General features: G+C 39.4%; 2 protein-coding genes across 14 annotated transcripts in view; one reads left to right on the forward strand and one right to left on the reverse strand.

Moving 5' to 3' along the window:
• VIT (vitrin) overlaps positions 1-6895 on the forward strand; it is a 53498-nt gene extending 46603 nt beyond the window's left edge. For all 8 annotated transcript variants that reach the window (XM_058020703.1, XM_058020697.1, XM_058020700.1 and 5 more), the window contains 4 exons: positions 44-147; positions 637-863; positions 2930-3443; positions 3771-6895. In XM_058020703.1, the coding sequence (XP_057876686.1) occupies positions 44-147; positions 637-863; positions 2930-3443; positions 3771-3949 (1024 nt within the window). In that variant the 3' untranslated portion in view covers positions 3950-6895. The remainder of the gene's footprint in view (positions 1-43; positions 148-636; positions 864-2929; positions 3444-3770) is intronic.
• A 2533-nt stretch (positions 6896-9428) lies between these two features.
• Positions 9429-23612, reverse strand: part of STRN (striatin) — a 70091-nt gene continuing 55907 nt past the window's right edge. For 5 of the 6 annotated variants that reach the window (XM_058019686.1, XM_058019685.1, XM_058019690.1 and 2 more), the window contains 5 exons: positions 23041-23208; positions 20684-20824; positions 18311-18418; positions 17377-17463; positions 9429-17290 (listed from right to left, as the gene is read on the reverse strand). In XM_058019686.1, the coding sequence (XP_057875669.1) occupies positions 17121-17290; positions 17377-17463; positions 18311-18418; positions 20684-20824; positions 23041-23208 (674 nt within the window). In that variant the 3' untranslated portion in view covers positions 9429-17120. The remainder of the gene's footprint in view (positions 17291-17376; positions 17464-18310; positions 18419-20683; positions 20825-23040; positions 23209-23612) is intronic. The other variant, XM_058019691.1, reaches the window with a different exon arrangement.

The raw sequence follows: 23612 nt of genomic DNA on the forward strand, positions 1-23612 counted from the left end.
TGTGAAGCAAAACACTGACATTTGCTCTAATTTCTCCTTTTAGGGATGACCCTTCCACAGAATTTAACTTAAAAACTTATGCCAACTCCAAGGATCTAAGGAATGCCATTGAGAAAATTCAACAGAAAGGGGGACTTTCCAATGTTGGTAGGTGATGGGGCTGCTTGCACTTCCTCTGCTCAGGGAGGGCTTCAGAGCCTGGGCTATAGGAAGCACACACCTCACAGGACACAGAGGCTGGGGCCAAACAGTGCTTAGTGCTGGGGCCAGGCTGGTGAGGGAACACTGCTCCCACCACGACCTGCATGTGTTGATCCTAGGGCCTGCAAATCCATCACAAATTGAAAGAACATACGGGCAGTTCCCATCAACACTTTGGGGATCCTTGATAACCCAGCTTATCACTCCCAGCCTCTCTGGGGCATACAGAGGGGGTTCAGTGCAGGAGGGCTCAGGAAGCACTGGCACCAGTAGCAGTGGTCTCCCTTCCTGCTCACATAGCCACAGAAACTGCTTTCCCCAGCTCTCTGCAGTCTTCAACACTTGAGTCAGCTCTCTGCCTACTATTTCATGGGACATTATCAGATGGAGTGCTTCCAGATCCATAACTCCTCCTCAACTCCTCTTCTATTGCAGGGAAGGCACTTTCATTTGTTAACAAAAACTTCTTTCTGGATGCTAATGGAAACCGAGGTGGAGCACCCAACGTGGTTGTAGTGATGGTGGATGGGTGGCCAACCGACCGAGTGGAAGAGGCCTCCAGGCTGGCCAGAGAATCAGGGATCAACATTTTCTTTGTCACTGTTGAAGCAGCTGCTCAAAGTGAAAAGCAGAATGTTGTTGAACCAAACTTTGTGGACAAGGTAACTTGTGAGTCTGACCAGGACTGAGTCTGAGCATTTGACTAGGCTGAGTCTGACTAAACTTTCCAACCTACTTTATTCAGGGCGTTTCCCTTTCCTTCTTATCACTTATGGTTATTTCTTCTCCTTGTTGTACACACTGTCTTGAGTTTTTCTGTACAAAAACCAGGCAGTAATGCTGAGGTCAGAAAGGGGATGAAGTCAGTAAAGTTCTGGTTTGAGAGACATCATCAAGCAAATGGCTTTTGACCAACTAAACCTTAGCACACACCTGCAGTTGTACTGAGATGAGCGGCTTTCCAAACACTCAGTATTTGGAAAATGACAAAGTACAATCACAGCTTGAGCAATTTGGAATTGCTTTTTACACAAACCTCTTGCTGTGCATCTCCCACTAGGGAAAGGGTGAGGAGCCCTGTCAAGCAAATGTCAATGTTGCATTTACAAACAGGTCCCACACAAGCAAAGGTTGGCACAGTCCCAACATAAGCACATCCTAGTTTTTCAGCTATACTGGGTAACTCAAACATTCTCTTTTCACTGTTGATGAAGGCTATTTTTCAGTTACTTGTTTCTGCTGCTATGGACTTCATGGTAGCACTTAGAAAAAGGGTAAATCTCTGCCATATGCAGAAAAAAAAAGAGAATGGAAGCTTTGATTGATTTGTATTTGGCACCAACACTAGCTATCTGATAACAGTGCTTCAGAACAAGCTGGTACCCAGTTAGGGCAGGAGATACCTGCCAAGTGGCAGATCAGGCTGAGCCTAGGAAACAGGATTAAGTTATCTGGTACTTTTAGAAAACAGATTCCCATCTGAGCTGGTTTGCTCTGCCATGAAATAATCTCCCATGAGTTTCAGAGCTGCTCCAAAGAGCTGCATTGTCACTGGTCAACATATAATTGGATTGTAGTCTCATTTGCCTTTAATGTTTTTTAAAGAACAAAGCTACAGCAAATCTCTGCAAACCTGCCAGGGACACTGCAGAAGTGAGAGTAGAGAGGGCTCAGAACAGCAAGGTAAGGATGGAATGGTGGCTTGATACTGCTGCATCATAACACTAAAATAAAAGTGAGACAGTAAGAAGAGCAAATGAGAGCAGGACACCATGAGGAACCCACACTGGAGGGAACTGTAACTACCTTGGAGCTGTTAGGCTTTGTGCAAGTCACAACCAGTGCCTTGGTCTTTTAAAACAGTCAGATACACACACCATCACAAAGCTGATAGATAAAGCCTGGCTTAACAAAATATTCTCACCCAAGAACTGAGGAATTGGCCTTTAAGAAGCACTAAAGCCAAAGACAATTTGATCCAGCTTGTTTGCATCACTCTCCTCCTTGCCTCACCCTTCCCTTCCTCCACCCCTTGACTTTTCCCATGTCCTCTTCTGTGCCAGCCCTGCTTCCTACCCACACTCACCTGACTGACTCCCACTAACCCTATAGAAGCTGCCCAAAGATGTGGCCCTTATGAATATTTACTTACAAAAGTTAATAGGTTTGGTTTTGGTATTTTTACTATTTGGCAGAGCCAACACAATGAGCCTGGGTTTTCTTTGCTTAGAAAGGTATGAACCAAGTTATCCTCAGCTTAAGCCCTAGTTTTCACTTCAAAGTAGTAGGGTTTGTCAGCAGGCAAAACTTTCTTTCTTGTCCTGAGTGATGGGAGCTGAAGTTGCTACCTGGCAAACACACTGTAATGTCCATGGGAGCCACGCTAAGAGCAGCTCTGTGATTTGGATGTTTTTCCCACGAACAGTGTGACTCACATAAAAAAGCCTGGCAGGTGGCAAACTTGCTTATTCAGTTTTTTCACTACTATAATATCAGCTCCATCCCACAGTTTAAAAAAAAAAGGCAGGAAAAACTGTCACATTACACAAGTATCTGTGATGTTACACTGACATCATTTCCCAGGGAAGCAGATGGTGATTGCAGGAGAGGCCATTTCAGACTCCAGCACTGCTCTTTCCAGGAGCCTATATTTACAATTTAGCTACATTCCCTAGCAGGAACATGCAGACTGAATTTCCATTGCGTTTATCCTCATGTTGCCTCGCAGGCAGTGTGCAGGACAAGCGGTTTCTATTCCATCAACGTGCCCAGCTGGTTCAGCCTGCACAAGGTGGTGCAGCCCCTGGTGAAGCGGGTGTGCGACACCGAGCGCCTGGCTTGCAGCAAGACGTGCCTCAACGCCGCCGACATCGGCTTCGTCATCGACGGCTCCAGCAGCGTCGGCACCGGCAACTTCCGCACGGTTCTGCAGTTCGTGGCCAACATCAGCAAGGAGTTCGAGATTTCGGACACCGACACGCGCATCGGGGCCGTGCAGTACACCTACGAGCAGAGGCTGGAGTTCAGCTTTGACAAGTACAGCACGAAGCAGGACGTGCTGAACGCCATCAAAAGGATCAGCTACTGGAGCGGGGGCACCAGCACGGGAGCAGCCATCAGCTACGCCTCGGAGCAGCTGTTCAGCAAGTCCAAACCCAACAAAAGGAAGATCATGATTCTCATCACAGATGGCAGGTCTTACGACGATGTCAGCGTGCCAGCCATGGCAGCTCACCAAAATGGTAAGGTCTTCTATCACTGCCTGCTCTCCCCTCGTGCCTCAGCACTTATCCAGGTCAGAGAAATGCAGCTTGCTATAATTTGAAGGCACTGGATGAAACCTTATGAAGCAAGAGTAGTACTTTTCTCTGGGCTCCCACTGAGCTCCAACAAGATCAGCATCTGTTTAAGAGCTGAATAAGGAACTTCATAAAAAAAAACAACTTATAAATCATCACAAATGCAGCAATGTCTAGGAGATCTCAAACTACATTGCAGTATTGGTCTTAAATTAGATTTACCGCAATGAAAACTTTAATGCTTTTTCTAAATTTTGGGTTTCTTTCCAGGAGTCATCGCTTATTCCATTGGAGTTGCTTGGGCAGCCCCAGATGAACTGGAAGCCATTGCATCAGACCCCGCTAAGGAGCATTCCTTCTTTGTGGATGACTTTGACAACCTCTACCGCTACGTTAATCAGCTCATCCAAAACATTTGCACAGAATTTAATTCCCAGCCACGGAACTGATGGACTCCAGCAAGGCAGGACCCTTGGGTGCTGTGCTGAAGGCATGACAAGTGCCACAGAAATAATGCCAGTCCTCAGTTCAAGAAACACTGAAGGTGTTTCCCTCTGGTACTTTCCACTCAGCAAGGTTGATTGCAGCTCTGTCCCTGTGCATGATAATGCTCATGTAGACTGTTGATTTTTATTTTTTTTTTTATTGTGGGCAACAGAAACTCTGATTTAGATGGACAGCAGAAGAGGCAGTGAACATGGAGGAAATAACTGCAGCTCTTTGAAGAGCTGCTTCCAGCACAGAGCCCCAGTTTGCTCAATTCTCACCTATGGACACACACAGGTTCCTTAGAAGTGCCACCTGCTCCCTGAAGTGACCAGGTCCCTTCAGGGAGTGGCCAAGCTGCTGAGCTGCTGTGGTAGAAACACCTCATGTGGCACTGCCCGCCAGATGACACACAGATCAGGGCTCAAATACCAGATGGAGGGGGAACACAACTTGAGTACCTTCTTAAATGCAGGTATTCTGTCCACACTGCTGTCTTGTCAGAAAGTTAAGCTTCAGCTAGTGTCAACTCAAGCACTGGGATTTATCCAAACCCTGAGAAACTGGAAAGCAAGAGAGAGGAAAAGTTCAAACCCCAGGACCCTACAACTCTGCCTCCTTTACAACCCTAAAACCCCAAAAAAGCCCCAGATCCACAGAGCAGCCAACATGCAGGAACTAGAATCTAGTCTCCCACAACACTGCATTAATTACTTGACCTTGACACGTGTCTGTCCCCTCAGCTTCTTCCTTCACTCTTGGATGGTTCAAGGCCTGCAGGACCACAGGAGTGTTGCCAGGACACAGGAGACTCTAAGAAAAACTGTGGGTTTAAGCTGCTCACAGTCACTAAAACATTTAAACTCATCATTCTGTCATTAAACCAACACTCAGAAGTGCAGTCTCAGTGTCAGGAGAGCTATTCAAGAACAATTAACAGGATTTAAGAGGGAATTATCTGAAGTTCTGTATTGTACACTGGGAAAAGCAGAATTTCAAGCATTTAGATACTCTCCCTCAAATTTAGGACCGGCTTTTCTTTTATGGACTGATTTCAAAATGTACCTATTACAGCCCTGGATCTGTCAGAACACACAGTGGTTTCTTAAGTGAAGAACTACCCATGTCACTAGTCAGTGCAGGAGGAGGGACACACTAGGAGGACCAAAAAAACTCCACTCTATTTAGGAAGCAGCAGCTGCTGGTTATGTTCCATCCAGTATCATTAAAGAAAATACATTCATTAAGCAAAGTTATCAAAGGAGCCAATAAAAACATGAGTGTTCACACTCCTTACAGCAATCAAAGCCATGCTGTGCCAGGCTTGTGGAACTAACAGGAAATGGAAAGAAATTAAAACTCAGATTTCCCATATTACTTGCAAATCAGGCTCTTAACAGCATTTATAGTTTTAATAACCATGAGCCAAGATATTTATTAGCCACATAAATTCTAATTGAATTGCCATAGGGCAACTCATTTTATCAGCAAAAGTAGCACTATTTTTAAATCATTATGTTTGGAAATATGACTGAAGTAGCTTATAACCTGTCAATTAAGTAAGCACAACACAAATTAATGAAAACAGTGGATTTTGCATGATCCCCCTGGTGGGGTAACATAAGCCAGGGGTCCTCTCAAGAGGTTATCAAAACCAATTTTGGATGAAGCAGTGGTTTTACACAGTGAAAGTTCATCACTTCCCATTAGAAGAAACATTAAGTTCCAGCTTTAACTGAGTATCACAAATTCAACCATTCTAGCCAGACTGAAAGCACAGGACACTGTCAGCATCCACAAATATATTTGTATGCAGAGTTTTTACCACTAAGCTCAGCTGCTGTACTTCACTGCAATAGCTTTTGGCTTGAAAAAATTATTAAGGACAGAGAGTTAGGCATGAGGCATGAGCAGAGCAACTCCTGATATCCCCCATCTCCTGACCCAGCTCCTCACTACCCTTCTGCTGAACACATCTTTCTCTGTCAACAGGGGACATTACATGGCTTGGACAAAACTCAAACCCATTAACTGAATTTACTGGGGACTTCTGTTCAGACACCAGATTTATTGTCTAAAACCTGTTTGATTTGGGGTTGCCTGAGAAAAAGGCCTTAATCCTAACTTACAGTTACCCTTAATACTGTGGTTTAATTTTTAATGCAGCAGCTCACCACCACAAATTGTTCTCCATACTGAATGTACTCTTGCAGCACCGAAGATTGGTACCCTGCAGAGACTCCCCAATGCTTCACTTGTGCAGTGGTGGCTGAGACATTGGGAGCAGCTAGAGCACACGTGCTCTTTAGGATGTGCTAAGGGATATATGCATATGGGACATAATTTTTTCCTAAAGCTTAAAGTTTAAGCAATGACATTAAGCTTTCAAATGCTTTTTCACAGGAAAGTTGCACAGCTATATTTTGTCAAGCATTTATAAGGGACATGTTGGGGTTTGTTGTTCAAATGGTTTATCTTGAGTTTAGAGAACAATTATGGTGCTTGTTTCTCAATGTGCATTTTTATTTACTTCTTGGGACTATCTTGAAATTGTCAATACTCAAACCATGAAAGTGGTTTAATCCAGCTCTCATCTAAACATAGATGTCCTATTCATAAGCACCGTAAACATAAGTGGAAGTATCAAAATTTTGAATACACCCTTCCATGCAATCACAGAACACACTCCTCCTCACCTTTACTTTTCATAGCACTCAAATCACTTGCCGCCTACTAAAGTCTCTAAATACTGTTTGATTAAAAAAACAAGTTACCTTACATATATAGATAAATGTTTAAAGAGGTATATTTGTTTGAAGAAAGCAAAACTCCTTCTGTAACATATACAAGCTATTTTGAGCTTATCAACATAAGTTGCTATATCTTTTGCAATAAAATTGTCTTAAAGGCACATGCAGTGCATGTCATCTCATATGGGGTTAAAAAATAAACAGCAAATACAGCCCATGACATTTTAGTTTCTGAAACACAGCTGAGGTTATTACTACATTATGGTAGACTTAGCAAAGCCCTGAGTGCTTCACTGTTGTCCTTTTACATGCTTAGATGAAAAAGATCCTTAGAGTGAGCTACCACAAAATTACCTGTCAGAGGCATCAGTCAACTGAAGCAGAGCCTAATGACTGAAGGGCATCAAAATTATATGTACTTTTCAAGGTCTGCAAGATCATGTCTTATTTGGAATCAGACTTCCTTTGGAAGCTGAAAAAATATGACAGTGGCTTTACACAATTTCTAGATGTGGGACTGAATCAAAGGAGGATCTACATGTCCAGTCACTTGATGCTGGGCCCCTTAGTTTCAGGTGTCTGACCAGTTCAGTGGAACCTGCTGTCTGGCAAGGCATGCCCAAGAGAAGAGATGGGAGCTGTCTGAACTGGTCACTGCATGCACATTCTAGAGAGTGTTGTCTGATCACCCTCTCCCAAAGAAATAACCTCCTTTGCACTCAGAGTTGGCTGGTGGCTTATCAGTGCTCAGCAACCACAGTGCAGAACACCCACCTGGGAATATCTACTGATGTCCATGCTCTGGAAGCCTTGGCAGAGCTCACTTTCAGCATCTCCTGCCAACTCCAGCATTAGCCAGTCCACCAAATTCAATTAAGCATTCAGCCATCTCTTCAGAGAGAAGTACCTCAAATTTCTGTCTCCCCAGAGCAGGACACAGCATTTCTGTTGTCACTGTGCCACGCTGCACAGAAGGCATCACCCCCAGTGTGCACCTCCTGCTCCTCAGCTGCTGCTTTGCTGGTTTGGCAAGAGGAGAGTTTCTCCATGGCTGCTGCTGACAGGGGGGCAGACAAGCTTCCCCTTCCTCCTCGCACCCATTCCCCCATGGCTCTCCAGCACACAGGGGGAACCATACCAGTAATCAGGAAAAGCTCTGGAGTTAAGCATCCAGCCAGGATCAACCCAATCTAAATATATTTAGGGATTCAACACCCTACCCGTAACCCCACAGGAAATTCATCCACATTATCTACTTAGAAAGCCAAAGCAAGCAGTAGGTAGTATCAGAAACATTACCTAGACACCAAATTTAAGTCACTTTTCTGTGGTATACATACCTTAAATTACTTCATGGTTGAACAAAGCCACTATCATTCTGCTAGCTATTTTTCTCTGTCCGTGAGCAACATTATAGAAACAACTTGATGCCTTTTCTTTTCCATTCCCATCTCATTTCAAGACATCTTCGACAATATTAGGCCATTTACATTTGCTGAGTCACCTACATACTGAAAACATTACAAATGTACATCTATGCAGCTGAATGCTTCAAATTCCTCAAAATAATCATTTTTCCTTGTTAAACTGGGGGAGGAAGGGGGATGAGGGTTTTAGCACTGCATCAGCAACACTGCTCACAATCAACTGTGTCAGTCTTACTGAAAGGCAAGAAACGTTATTTTCCTTAACACGAGTTTAACCCATTCTCTGATTTTAGTGAGAACTCTGATAGTGCAGTTCAAGAATTCCAGCACTCGTAGAAATTACTTCTTTTTAAGCACAAGAAATTGTAGAAGTTCCACTGTATCATCAAATATACTCACTTTTCTCACATGCAAATCACCATGGGGCCATGTCACAGGCAAACCCATAAGCATGTTAGGAATGCCTCCCCCATGTGAGTGTCACTCATGTTATTCACTGAATCTTCTTTCCCCCTACCTCAGGAATCTTCTAGAGGTATTCACACATGTGTGAATGAGATTGTACTGCCAATTCAAAAAGCGATTACTCCTTTCCTATGAGGCAGGAAGACGAGTAGGACCAAATCAGGCTATTTTATACCTTCCAAGAAAAGATGAGAACTTCACTTACCCACCTACAAGCTCAGAAAAAACAGGATGGGCTCACTGACAACAACTTGTTCTGCGCAGGTCTGTGTAGGTTCTCGTGCCACCCGCTCACAGTGCTGTTCTGAGCACCTTCCTGCAGAGACACAGCTGCCATCTGTGATTGTGCTTTGCTCTCCCTCATCCTCTCCCCAAGGGCAGAACCACGCGTTTATTTTTGCACTGAATGAACGCTGTCCTCGGGAAGAGCCACGTGTCTGGCTGTGAACAAGGCCTGCTGACAGCCCAGTTCCTGCAGAACTGCACCCCCTCTGCATGTCTGCTCACCCCACATTCATCCCCACGCGGGCACCACGTGCCTTGGCACATGGAATGATGTGGGGTGTCAACAGAGCCAAGCTGGCGCAGCAGTACGAAACCAAGACATACGGAGGACAGAAAAACCAAGGCACTCCTGTGAACACGCTGCACAGTTCAGCAGGAATTTCACATGGAGTTACCTCAAGCCCCTCCAAACAAGTCTACTTGTCTTTCTCTTAATGCACTTCCCCCTACGAGCACTCACTCCAAAACCACAGGTGTCTTGCGATAAAATGCAGAATTATGAACACAATGCAAAATGTTGAAAAATAGTATTTATTAGCACCCAATTTACATAATTATATGGTACAAATGACACTTGCTGCTGCAACATTAAATAAAGCTGCTCTTAAAAACCATTGCTTATTTCTGGAAGTCCGTGTGATTTTGCTCAGCACAGAATGCGGGTACAGTACACAGATACCCCACTTCACTACTGCCATACCAACACAAATACCTGCATGGTTACCTCAATGGGGTCTCATTTTAAACGGCACACTAACATAAGCAGATCTATATAATTTTAAATGACAAAATATTTATTTGACTTATTCAGGCAAGTGAATGTAGCTTTAAATATAACCTATCCAAGAAGTTTCACAAAATATGAATTGCAGTGAAAAAGAGAAAATTCAGGGCTGCACTTGAGAAGCTCAAAATTACACTGGCGTATTTCAAAATAATCTCCCTCTGAATTTTCTATCTTTGCCATTTAGATATTTATCCAGCATTTTAAACTACTGAGTTTTAGTAAGAAGTTTAATACTAAGTTTCTGAATAAGCATTTCCATTTAAAGCAAAAATTTATATTTTTAATAATAAACGCTAAACAAATCTTTGGAGATTGAATCACTTTCCTTTTTCTCATGTCCCATGATTAATAAGCCTTTTCAAAATCATGAAATATATTACATTTATGGATGCTTACTCCCAAGAAAACTATTTCCTTCATAAATTAGAAAACAGAATTTCTCACTCAAAATAACATTCACTTTTGTACAACAGTTGCATTTAAACAAGATAATTTTGGTGGTACTGCAATTCTGACACAGCCTTGTACTGAGCCATACACAAAAAACTGACAAGTGGACTATTACTCAACAAGTAGGTACTTCTCATTTGGATCCAAAATTCTGCAAGACACTTGAAGTCCAACATTGTTTCAAAGTAGTCATTCAAAACTGGTGTATAAAATCATAACCTATCCATAGTTCTGAAGGGGAATCTTAATTTCCTTAAGCTGTTTGTATACCAGCCACAGTAGCCTTTTCATATCAACAATCTGCAATGGAAGTGACCCAAAACAGAAGGGAAGCCACTGAAATTACTAACATGTTAGTGGTTATCACCTATAGTAATTTCTCCTAAAGAGACCTGTCAGGTATCTCTAAGTTCTAGCAGAAAAGAAAAAAAGTGTATTAATATAAGCAACAACAACAACAAAAACTCTAAGCTACAGTCCATATGGCAAAAAAATTTGTCTTTTTCAACCTGACAGTTAACTGAAGATAATTATGCAACATACAATGCAAAGCTGACAAATGTCAACAGAGAACCTTACAGCAACAAAAGTCATCTCATCATGGAGTTCCCTCTACAAGTTTTTTCAGATGCACTATTCAAGGAAAACATAGCACAAGACCGCTTTTCAGTTTGCTTGGACTATAAAGGTACAAGAAATCATTAGCTAGCATGCTCAGTTTGCATTTCCAAAAGAAGTGCTAACACAAATGAGACAGTTTTCAAAACTGATGCACATTTGCAAATGTCCAACTTCAAGGAAACAATTCTAGGAGCCATATACCTGAAAACAAGCTACATTCGAAAGCACTGTATCTTGATGATAGGAACCATAAAAAAATAAATTCTTAATGGAAAAATATTAGCTTGAAGTCCATCATTTATCCCTTATACAATGTTTTTGGCTGTTTTTCACAAGTAATCCAAAAATAATGACAATATTTGGCTTGGCAATAAGTTTTCCTTTCCCTTTCAATCCAGCTGTATAAATCTTTTCCCAACACCAGAGTCTAATACTCTGGTTTGAGGACCAAGGGTTACTCAAAATAGGCAGGAAGTAATTTTGGGAGCCTGCAATTCAAACTTAAGGGAACCAAAGCAGGCTGGCCTGGAGGACCACATCAGTACAAGGCTCTGAGCAGCTTAGAAACACATACACGGGGTATGGTTTATAAACACTAGTGTGACCTCCCAGGATCACAGCATGGCTTGGCAGCATGAGCAGGGCAAAAGCAGTCTAACACACAATACCTCAAGCTATACTTAGGCAGGAAGAAGTTGGGCTAAGAATATAATATTGTTAAATGCCTTTTTAGCTCAGCCATAGTTTGGATTTTGTAGTCTAACAACAACTCTCTCCTGACAACAAACCAGATGAGCTCCACAAATTATACTATTCAACTGGATTTATGCCTTCTGTAGTGGAATCCACATTCTCAAAAATATCTTAAATGATACAGCAATTCATAAGCTTTCACAACTGAGTACAGAGCAGCAAAACCAACTCAGAAGGCAGGCTAAGAGATAACACACCAAAATTAAATAAACTGCATGTAAGGAGGTACAAATCAGCCTTTTGGTGGTGAGAGGGCTGGGCTGAAGCTGAAGGTTCAACCACCCTTCAAAAACCACTCCAAGAGAAAAATCAGAAGTCCTTCATGACATCCTGCAGTAAGTGCTCACTGCAGATGAGATTTTAAGATTCTCAGAAAATGTATCCTAAAGGGAAATTTAAGTGGGAAGATAAAAAGCACATATCAAAAGGATAGATAACCTGCACAGGTATGTTCATTAGCACAGGCACAGACATTTTTTTTAAAGGTCACACTTCCAATCATCCTCCCTCCTAGGAAAATTGCCACCAGCTAAACAAGAGCGTTTGCCTGAACAAGGACTATTTAAACAAGAGTCATCCTAGTCCTTCCCCATCCTCCCCAGGAGTTTGTTCATTTGCTCTGCTGTATTTAGCACTATATTTTACAATAGGGGTTATTTTTTTTAAACACCCTGACATAATTGGATGGACCAACACTTCTGTCCATCAGTTTCTCTGCTGCTCAGTAGGAATGTGGCAGAGGCTTTCAGTGGCAGTTTACAGGCAAATCATTTCCATAACTCTGTATCTAAGCTTACAGAAAGTGATGATGAAAGAGTCAAGACTGTTCACCTATTGTCACCCTCTTCAACTAAACATGTTATCAGATTCACATAAAATATTCTCAACACCTTCATGTCCTTATGGAAAAAAGGAGCTTCCTGAAACATCTGAGCATTTTTTTCAAGGAAATCTTTCTATTCTCTCAGCCACTCAATAGTAACAACTATTCTAAGTATCTCTACAATGCTCATGAACAGCAGCTGCCCAAGAAAACTTGTATTGCCATGTCAAAGATTGCCACATCTTATACAAATCAATTTACCACATGGAAGAGGTTAACTATTGTATTCTTATTTCTTCATTTCTCACAGTGTAGTCCAAACCAACTTCCACTAAACAGCCAGAAATTTCAGCACAGGAAAACCACAATGGCTGCATTTTCTTCCTTAATGCATCTCAGGTTGAGTAGGCATTTCACACAGGCACCAAGCAGGCTCTTGGATACCTGGGACAGACAATCTGTGAACACACTGTCAAGCCACAGCCTGAAAATATTTCCAAATCTTGAAAGGCATTAGTAATACCAAGACTTGATTATCTGATCATTATGCCTGCTTTTCAACTTTTTGTTTTCACACTTCTGCCCATCAAAAGCTGCTCAAAGAACACATGAGTTTACAGAAACTGATGCTCCCCAAAATTACACTGTTAAAACCTAAGGAGGCAGAGAAAGGCAACACATCTGTGATCCAACAAATGTACTGAAAAGGTACTGTAACTAAGTCCTTTATCTCTCAACCATTTATTCAAAAGAACAAATCTCTGGTTACTTTAAATTCACAACTGAAAAGCAGTGTTGTATGACCTAATCACAAAGCTGTATGGTGAACACCACACACGTACTCAACCAAATTCCATGGAACTGCTTTAACATGACGTTATTTGAAAATACACGTCCTAAAAGAATAGGCTACAGTACATGGCATGTAGTTCTACAAATTTCTTGTTAAAGAACATAGTTTATCAAAATAAAGATGGATGAGATGAAAGTAGCGAATCTTTTATGTGGAAGTTTTCTCTCTGAGGCGCAAAAATAAATGCAAACACTAGGATTTTGTAAGAGTGACACAATATATCCAGAACTTCTTCCAAGTTACTCCAAATAATTCTGTGCAAGTGTTTTGGTAACTGAATCAAATATGTGAAAGCAAGCAGCCCAGTGAAGTAAATTAGAGTAAAAATAAGAGTACTTAAACCAGTGGACCGATTTTCAACATACAGAAGGACTGAAAATTCTCCCATTAAATTAGTTAGTATAACCAAAATCATTAGCACAGGCTAAAATAGACAAAAAAATTATATGAGCTAACCATTAAAAAATTACCATGTAAATTAGATATGGGGAAAATAGTAATGGTAAAATGCTTTATACTGATACTGCAGAAAAATGGTTTTTTTACAAGAATAAGCCTTGGGTCCAGTTTTGTTTACACTTTGGACATATGTATCACACTAATGAAAGTTACTAATTACACTGAACCAGGAAAAACTGCACAGAAAGGGGGAACAAATAAAAATAATTTAGTGCCCTCAGAAGTTCAAAACTTGTAAGATCCAGGATAATCATGAAACAGGAATTAAGTCTTTAGCTGCAAAAGAATCATAACATACTAAAAGTGAAGAAGAAATGTGAAAAGCAGCAATGCTCAAATGTTATTTAAAGGAGTTGTCATAAATAAAGAAATATGATTTAAGTTTGTCAGACATCAAAAGCTTGGTCTTCCTACAAAAGCATCATGTTAGAGAGGATAAACCCAACCAAATAATAACCACACTTAACAGATGACCCTCAGACTAAGTCCAAAAAATCATGCATGTGGAATGGTGGTACGGACACCAATATCTGGAGAACTGAGCTTAAAGGATGAAAACAAGCAAATGAGCAAAAAAAGCAGACTAAAAATTAGCCTGAAGAAAGCAGAAAGGAATGAAAATATACAGAGGGAACCAGGGTGTGCATGGAAGTTCCAAATTACAAAGACTAGGAAGAATATGCAAAATGGCACAAAAGATGGCTTGGAATACTGGCATGAAATTACAAAAAAGAGCTACTAAATATTACATAAATCCGCCTGCCAGTGAGATGCAGTCATTGAAATAAACTTTAAAAGGAAGCCTAATTGTTTTAGAACATATAAAATCTCACTGGCCAAGACAATATTAGAATGCGCAAGTCTACAACACTGCTTTAGCAAGCAGATGGACTAGATAACCTAAATAATTTTTTCAACCTTATCTCCTACGATGATGCTCAGAAGATCTGACAGGCTCATGCACAATACCCTGCAGTCCTACAAGTATGTGAGCAAGTACAGTAAAAAGACATTGACATCAATTATGAAGACAAGCACAAAAATATATATATTCCACAACCTCTTCGTAAGGCTACATTTGTTTTGTTTTGTTTTTTAAAGGCACCTCATCCTCTAGCTATTGCCAGCTTTTAAAAAAATCACTTTTCGGTTTGAGCAAGAGCTCAAGAGTGAGAAGGAAACATCTTTCAATTCACATTTGAACAGCCACTTCTTACATTCCAATTGTAATCAGAATGACAATCTTTAAAAACAAGCATGCTGGCCTATTAGTTTTTATGTACAGCAATTTAAACAACTGTGACTACATATTGTATTGTGTAAGCAAAAACACAACATTCATTTCATACTCACACCATTATCCTTTGTATACACAAACTCAAGAGAACTCTTAATACTAAAACATTAAAATGCACCCATGGAGTCTTCCCTTACTAGACACATTTAATACATGTTTACAATATATATACACATATATAATATACATAACTTTTAGAATTTTTCAAATATTTTTTGTAATTTTCTCTTCAAAAAGAAATAAAATAATGACACTGAAAGAATATGAGTCAAGTACACAAAACTCTCACAAAGTTGAATGCTCAGTTTTGCAGCCAAGTTTCCTCCTTTTCATCATAACCAAAACATTTTATAAAAACTAAATAATCTGTATTATTATTGTAGTCATCTGTTTCATGGTAAAAGTCCTAATCTTATCTAAGGAAATATATTGCATATCAATATCATGAACTGACATATGTGAATATTCTGAGCAATAAAAGGTATTCCAGAATATTTTAGCAGTACATATAATGTGTAGCAGGCTCAAACAGCACAGATCAACCTTTTATTCTAAATAATATACTTGCTTTAAACTCTGAGATCAACTTCAAATGTGGTCCCATCCCCAAATGGCACTCTAAAAACAACATAGTCAAACCTCATGTTGATATCGTTCGATGACTCCTGCTTATGAAGTGTCAGTTTAAAGGTAAGGATTTATTTATCAGTTTCCAGTCTTAACCTCAGGCTGGTATATGAAGAGTTGCACTGGGTTCTTTCCTACTCATATCAGCACCAGAAATCAACTCCAGCAGAAATTCTGCTTTCCATTCCCATCAGAGAAAAACACCAACTTCGTGCTTATGAACAGTAATAATTCTGATGATGACATGTAACAGAAAAGAACCCACTCACTTTCCTTTAAGAAGGGACAAAAAGACTAACAGATTGGAATAAAAGTTATTTGTCAAATCAACAGAGAAGCTCTGAATATATAAACAAAGCACATCTGTTGAGTAATTACGAGAAGCACTCATTCCTCAGGTAACCCAATCAATGGCACATACACCCAGTGAAGTGGACAAGGTAAAAAGTCCCTCAAATGGTGCAGCTGGGAAATATTATAGCAGTAGCAGAATCTCTCAAACTGATGGAGCTTTGTACAGTTTCCACCTATTCTACTAAAAGGACTAAAAGTGCTTTGTATGCAAAGCATCAGATTTAATCTTCAAAGTATTTCACTGTTATCCATAATGCCCAGAATGATACCCTTTTTAGCAGAAACAGAAAGAGGAGACGAATGTTTGACAGCTGAAATTGTAGGACAGCTTCTTTGGAAAGCTTTGTGATAATTTCTTGTGCCAGATCTCCAAGAATAAACAGCATTAAAATCTGAATAAGTTAAATTTGTTACTACAGTATGCACAGACTGCATCAGTCTGTTGTTAATTGGGATTTAGACTAAAGGCTCAGTTTCTAGCCATACGCTAATACAGGCTTAAAAAATTATATCATTATTTTGCAAACAAAATATTTACTGAGAAACACAGAAGATGTAACAGAAACTTTACTGCATTTTAATGTATGTTAGTAATTTGCCTTCCTTTAATTGCATTTATCTTAGGCTAGCAGCCAGGTGGCTGAGATTAACTATCTGCTACTGCTCTCTGAACAAGATCTACTTTATTCATACACCAAAGGGATGACAAAGTGCCTCTCACATGATACAGTAAAGAGCATGTGAACTGACTTTGAATCACTTTTTCCAGGTGATTTGAGTACATGAAGATTCTTCAATGAGAAGCATCCTAGGAAGTTTCCCTCTTTTCCTACTCCCTGATGCAATTAGACCCCTTCTTTCCAGTACTCCATTTTATTAATAGAGAATACGTAGACCTAGTTTCACCCAAGGCCTGCCTGGACGAAAATTCACACCCTCTACATAAAAGCTTTTTTTTTTTTTTTTAAACTATTTGAAACTGAGAGATTCCAAGCTCTCAGCACCAGCTGAGCTCACAGAAACCAGAACAAACGTCAATTTAGAAAACAGCACCCTGCAAAACTACACACTTACAAACATTCTCTGAATTATAGGGCAAGATAAAACAACTCATGCCCTCCTCTTCTCTTTTGTGCAGCTGGTTAAATATATACAAAGCTAAAGTTGAATGGGAAGCACTCTGTCATACAAACACTTTAGCCAGGGCATCTGCTCCTGCACTGGCAATATAACATTTGGATGGGTGGAAAGCCACATCATGAATGGACTCATCAAATTTTTTGCGATGGGCAGTAAATTCTTGGATGCAGGTCTTGCTTTCAAGATTCCACAAGCGAATTGAGCAGTCATGGCCTAAAGAAAGGGAAAACAGTTTTCTTTATAATTTGCATGCCTCCCACCATTATGAGAGAAAGAAAATGAAATCTGAATGTACTTACTGCCAGACATCAAATACAAGCCATTAGGATCAACAGCTAAACTTGTAACTGCATCTAAGTGAGCTACCATGGAGTGGATCAGTTTTCCTTTGAAAGAAAAGATTTATTTAGGTTATTTTCTGCAATTAACTTTGTTGTTTGCATTCACTGCTTATGACCCTATCACAGCTGATATAAACACAAGAGATTTTGTCCCATGACTTAATCATTAAAATTATAGAAGTCAGTATTTGAATGTTTACAGCTCCCAAGAACCACAGTAGCAGTATGACCAACGTTTATGAGACCTTTGCTTTAAGCCACGCTGACACTGCAATCACTGTGCATTTTAAATATCTGCCCCTTAAGCAAATTAATGGAGTTCTCAGGTAATATCTTGAATGGGTAGGAAGGCAGGGGCTGAGCATACTAGAAGCAATGAACATAAACTACCTGGGAATAGGGGATAGTGTTAGTTGTCTCAGAGAGAATTAATGTTTTATCACAGCTTATTATAATCACAGCAATAATTTCATGTTAAAAATAAGAACTCATGGGTCAAATGTAGCAGAGGTCTAGGAAGCACTAAAGGAGTGCCAGAGGTTCCTGCTCTCAAAAGCAAAATAATACAGACAATCAATAGAAGAAACACAAACATAAGAACATGAAGATTTTGAAAAAGATTCATTTTATGTTAAATATTTATAAACCCCATACATAGGGCATTCTAAAGAATGGACAGAGAGATCCAAGTTCCTTATCACTTTGCCAACAAAGCTTTAAACGAGCTGGCAATCTTTATACTCTACTGGTGATGAGAGATTTCTGCTTCAGAGGCTATCCAATTCTTGACATCCCTCAGCATTTGTGTGAGTAATACTGATCATAACAAAATTGAGAATACAATTTATATTACACAATGGCTATGGCTAAGATCTGCTGGAAAGATGCATACCTGTGTTGTTGTCGTAGAATTTGATGTGTCTGTCTTCATGAGCAGTGATACTAATTGGAAGAGTTGGATGGCTGATGACTCTGTTTATCTGACAGGAAGAACTGACTGCTAAGAAAAAACCCACACACATCAGCATAAGTAAGTTACTAAGTTCTTTGAAAGACTGCTACAAAGAAAAAAATATGTAGTCAATCTGATTTGCAAAATACTTCTTACATATCCTGGCAACTCTCAGCTAGCACCTTATGTTATATGCTTTCCTCTAAAATACTTTCCAAACTACACAAGACAGAGACTCACATAAAACATATGTATGCCAAATAAGGTCCAGCTTTTGGACATGGTTTTAGAAGGCACATCAGGCAAAAATGTAAAAGCAAAAACTGAGTGAAAACACCTCATTCATACACATTCCTCCTCTTGCCAAGTCAAACTTTCTTCATAACACACAGGACAGGTAAATAATCACTGCAGGCAATATGTTTGAAGCAAACCAAATCTACCCCTTATTATCTGATGTATATGTATTAAAATTATTATTGCAAAAAGGATGCTCGATTATTCATAGGAGAGCAAATTTCCTAGCCTTCAGTAATTCTGAAATAGCATGCATATATATAGATATATATATACACACAGAGAAAAAAAGTATAGGAATTTTCTGGTTAGAGATCCAGGCATTGGTATGATGCACAGGTTAATGCAAGAGGTGTCTTAAAAGTCACAGATTATGAAAAAACCCTCAAATAGTCATTACACAGGAAATCAAAATACAGATATTGTCTTTCATGTTGACTGTATTTAGCTAAATTGCTTCCAAAGAACATTCACACAATTTAATCTAAATTCTTACTCAAATAAACAAAATAGAAGGTTCACTTCCTATTAAAATGGTTTTACACCTTTCTATAAAAATCTGAACCATAAGACAGTGTCAGCATCCACAGGATTAGAAATTAAGAAAGTATAAATTCAGGAAAAAAACTCCACATTCATATTCATAAACACTCCTAAAATTACTAAAAGCACATGAACCTTCACCACATCCAGCCATTCTCATGGTTTGAAAATGCCAAGCAGAGGCTTATGCTGAGCAGAAGAGTCCCTAAATAGTGTGTAGGGCATTTCAGGTGACATTTTCCTCTTGTCTAGTTCTTGTAGAAATAATAATTTATTTCTTTAAAATACATGTAAGCTTTATAGTACTGTTACATAACCAAAGATACTAAACAGGGACTGCTAGTTGCCATATCAGGGTCTTCTTTTCCTAAAGGAACATTATGGAATTACAGCAAGGAGTAGGTGCAAAAAACAGAAGGGAGAAAGGGAGGGAAGAAGAAAGGTGGCTTCTACTGAATTGCTTTAACTAATTTAGAACTGTTTTTTTAGACAGGAACAAAGATGTGGGTTAAAAGAAGACACCCAGCACAGCAAGGAATAACCTAAAGAAGAGATATGGAACTTTCCATTTGCTCTTATAAAATTACAGTCATTTCAATATTTTAAAACACACAAGCAAAGCCAACAAGAATGGCTTAGTGCTTTTTAAAAATATAATTAAATAGTAGAATTCAGTGACATAAATCTCTAAGAGTGAGGGAAAAATTACCGAAATTTTAAAAGACTCAGTGTTTTACCATTGGGCCTGAATATGAACCCTTATGCTTCAGCTCATTCTGGTCTCTTTTGTAAAGTCATTGTAAAATAATGTACTAACAGCAGACTCTTAACAGCATCCTCTAAAACTTCTAGTATTGGTCACTGACATGATCCAAGGCATTATATGGATCACAAGGAGACCCCGTGAATTAATGCTCTTTCACTGGAGCTTTGCTTTCCTCCTTCAGCGAAAATTTCAACTAAAGCCCACGTCCAAATGAGACAAGAGTGCAACAAAGCTTAGAACATGGATACCTCTGTAAAAAAATAAAAATAATTGACACACACTCCCAATTTTTAAATAAATTTAACATTAAATTTTTGCCTCTTTTGCGGTTTTGGACTGAAGAGAAAATGGATATATTGAATCTGCAAAAATCACAAAGCCTTATTAAAGAAAGTTGTGTTTTTTCTCATGCTACTTGAAGAGCAGCATTTCCTCTCATTCCCTTGAAGAGGAATTCAGAGTGTGAGCTTGTTTCTATCTTATTTCAGAAGTATACACATTCTTCTGCTACTGCAAAACCTATGAGGTCTGTTGTAGTAGTAATAATTTACTGTTATATATCAGAACACAGCTTCTAACATTATCCATCTTATAATTTCTCATGATACTGCTTAATTCTTTGGAAGCACTGAAAAGATTATCAAGAGTATCCATCTTAAACAAGCCTTTTTTTTTCCTTTAGTTGATTTGGGGCTTTTGATACATACTAGTATCCACAGTGGACTCCAGGGTAAGAATTCGCTGCCGCGTCTCCATGTTAAAAATGCTAGTGTGTCCACTGTTAAATGATGCTACCATGAGGCTTGGGTCACTGCTCACAAGGTCTACTGATGAAGGGATTCCCATTTCTAGAAAACAATGTAGAGAAGATGGTGTAAAGAAAATGAAAAAAAAAATTAAACAAAAAAAATCTTTACAAAAAAAGCAAGCACTTCAACACCAAAAGGACCCCCATTATCAAAGGAAATGTTGCATTCTAAAATATAAATTATACCAATCTAAATGGCTTTCCCTGTACGATAACTATTTTAATCCTATTTTTTTGGACATGTGTATCAACAACTTTCTTTACTAAGATGCTGTATCTGGAACTGCAGCTGTGCAGAAGTCTACTTTAAATTTAAGAAAGCAAGAACTCCCTGTCCCCTTCTTCTTCCTTTAACTGTAACAGCAATTCCCAAAAAAAAAACCAAACTCCATTGCTTTGAGTAAAAGGACATGAAATTGAAGTGTACAACAAGTGACATGACAGATAATTAATGTTGTTATAATTAACTTAGACAAAATCAGAGCTTAATAAAACACCAAAGTTCTCCAGGTGCAGATTTTGCACACTGGAACTGTCATCATGTGCAATTACATAAATGCATTACAAACTTGTATTTCAAATCTCCTGCCTATTGTGGTATATATTTGATCTCCTTATACTGTAGCTATATGCACACTACAGTACAGAAGGTCAAATCAGCAAAGCTTGGGCATAGGATATATTCCTTAGGATTTTTCTCTTCAAATGTCCTGTTCACCACCTGCTATGTGAAAGAAAACACCAGTTGCAACAGACGTCAGGAGGAGGAGGAGGAGAAGACAGAGAGTGAGAAACTGAATTTTAAGCAACCTAATGTTGGATCATAGATTCAGATAACACAGGAATACCATCACATCCCTGTAAACTCTCTAGAGATTCATGGGAGAAATGTCCTTCTGAGACACAGGACCTCAGGAATATTTCTCAGGAATGGCAGTAGTTACCTACAAGTATCCGAAAAAAAGCCAAAAAGGATTGGTGTGAGAAAAAACCACATTGTTTCTCAAGTGACCTTTCCTACCACTGCCATGCCTGCTTCCTGGTAAGCAGGAATCTGCAGCTTCCTGGTAAGCCTACAATGGTTAATCTGAATGACTTGAATAATGAGTGACAGATATTTTAGGGGTTTGTTAAAGGTTATCAATAAGCTATTTGGAAAACCGAGCTTTCAGTCTTTGGATTTCACAACTGGGCTTCATTCCAGTTTAGAATACAAAAAAAAAGCCCTAATATTAGGGCTATTATATTGCCTCTGTGAGGGAAGACTACTCCTCCTTCCCCCTTAGTTTAATAATTAAAACGAAAACAACTCACAGTAACAAACTCCAAAACTCTACCAGGAAGTTTTCAAAGTGGGCAGATAGAGAAGCTGGCAATAACAAGCCCGCATACCTTTAGAAACACAGTTTTGCTAAAGCTAAAATACATGAAATGTTTCTATTTTGCTCAGTCTGTTTCGAATAACAAGCAATGGCATATCTGACCAGCTTTACACTATAATTTGACATGTCTGTCCAGCTGTAACAAAGTTTATTTTGTCTCAAAGTATTTCTGAAGAGACATGGGACAGTCTCAGCTCATGGGCTGTCTTTAATGACTATCAGCTGTAAGAGAGTTTGGCTATGTCAATGGGCTAGTTCTGGAGCACTCTGGCTCAGACAGATAGCAACTTCCAGAAATTAGATTCTAACCAGCGGGATTTTCACTTGTGCATGACATTTCAGTAACTAACTCTAAAGGAGTATTTTTTTTCAACTAGCACTGTTTAGAATGGCTAGGTTATTGTGATTTTGTGGATCTGCAAACTCAGAAATTCAACTAGAATCTCTGTGTTAGAGGCACAAGGAACAAATCTGGAAGGTACAATGACACTGGCCTAAGATGAAACATTGGTTACTCCAAACCTCCACTGAGGAAGAAAGGGCTTTTTATTCTGGACAAACCAAAAGCAAGGGCTAGTGGAAACTCAAGTCTGAATGTGAATTATGGAGTTAATACACTATCCTCCATGGCACTAGGAACATCAGCAGATCATCTGCAGCAGTTGGCTTTCAGATGTATTTAACAGTCCCCCTGAATGTAGGTAAATATTCAGGTAATGTCAGAGAAGGGTCACAAAATTTACTCTTCCCAAAAACATTCATAAAGATACAAAACTCAGAAAGAAGCACAGGAAGTATTTCTATTCAGTAGCCAAAATTATGTCAGTTTGAACAGTGATGTTCATGAACTTCAAGGTAGGGCAGTTTTCTGTACCTTGATTATCATTAAAGATATTGAGAGCTGGAGCAATTTCTGTAGCTTTCCACAAACGTATGGTGCCGTCTGCTGAACAGGACAGCAAACGCTGGTGAGCTCCACTGTAAACCAGACCCCACACTGCATCTGTATGGCCTACAAAAGCACCTCTTAGAACAGAAGGATCTGTGAACCAAACACAACAAAACACATTTCAAAACAAAATCTGAATTAAGTCAATAGCTGTATCTTAGCCTATGTTTAGGCACCAACCTCTGGAAGATAATTGATAAAAAATCCCAAGATCAATCACATCATATCAATACAGAAGTCTTAATTATTCTGGCATTAAGATGCTTGAATTTCAGCAGCATATGTGACATTCAATTACCCAGTTTTCAACTAAAGGAACAAAACAATGCTTCAGCAGAAGGGACAGTATTGACTTTGGCAAAACACACTTCATTGTTAAAATTCACTTTCAAACAGCTATTAATGCCACAGCAGGCCCTTTTATGCAAAAGCTAGCTTTGAGACCAACTGCATCTGAAGCTACCACAAGTGCAAAATAAATCATAAAATCTAGACAC

This window comes from Melospiza georgiana, chromosome 3 (assembly GCF_028018845.1).
Source record: "Melospiza georgiana isolate bMelGeo1 chromosome 3, bMelGeo1.pri, whole genome shotgun sequence".
Taxonomy (NCBI): Eukaryota; Metazoa; Chordata; class Aves; order Passeriformes; family Passerellidae; genus Melospiza; species Melospiza georgiana.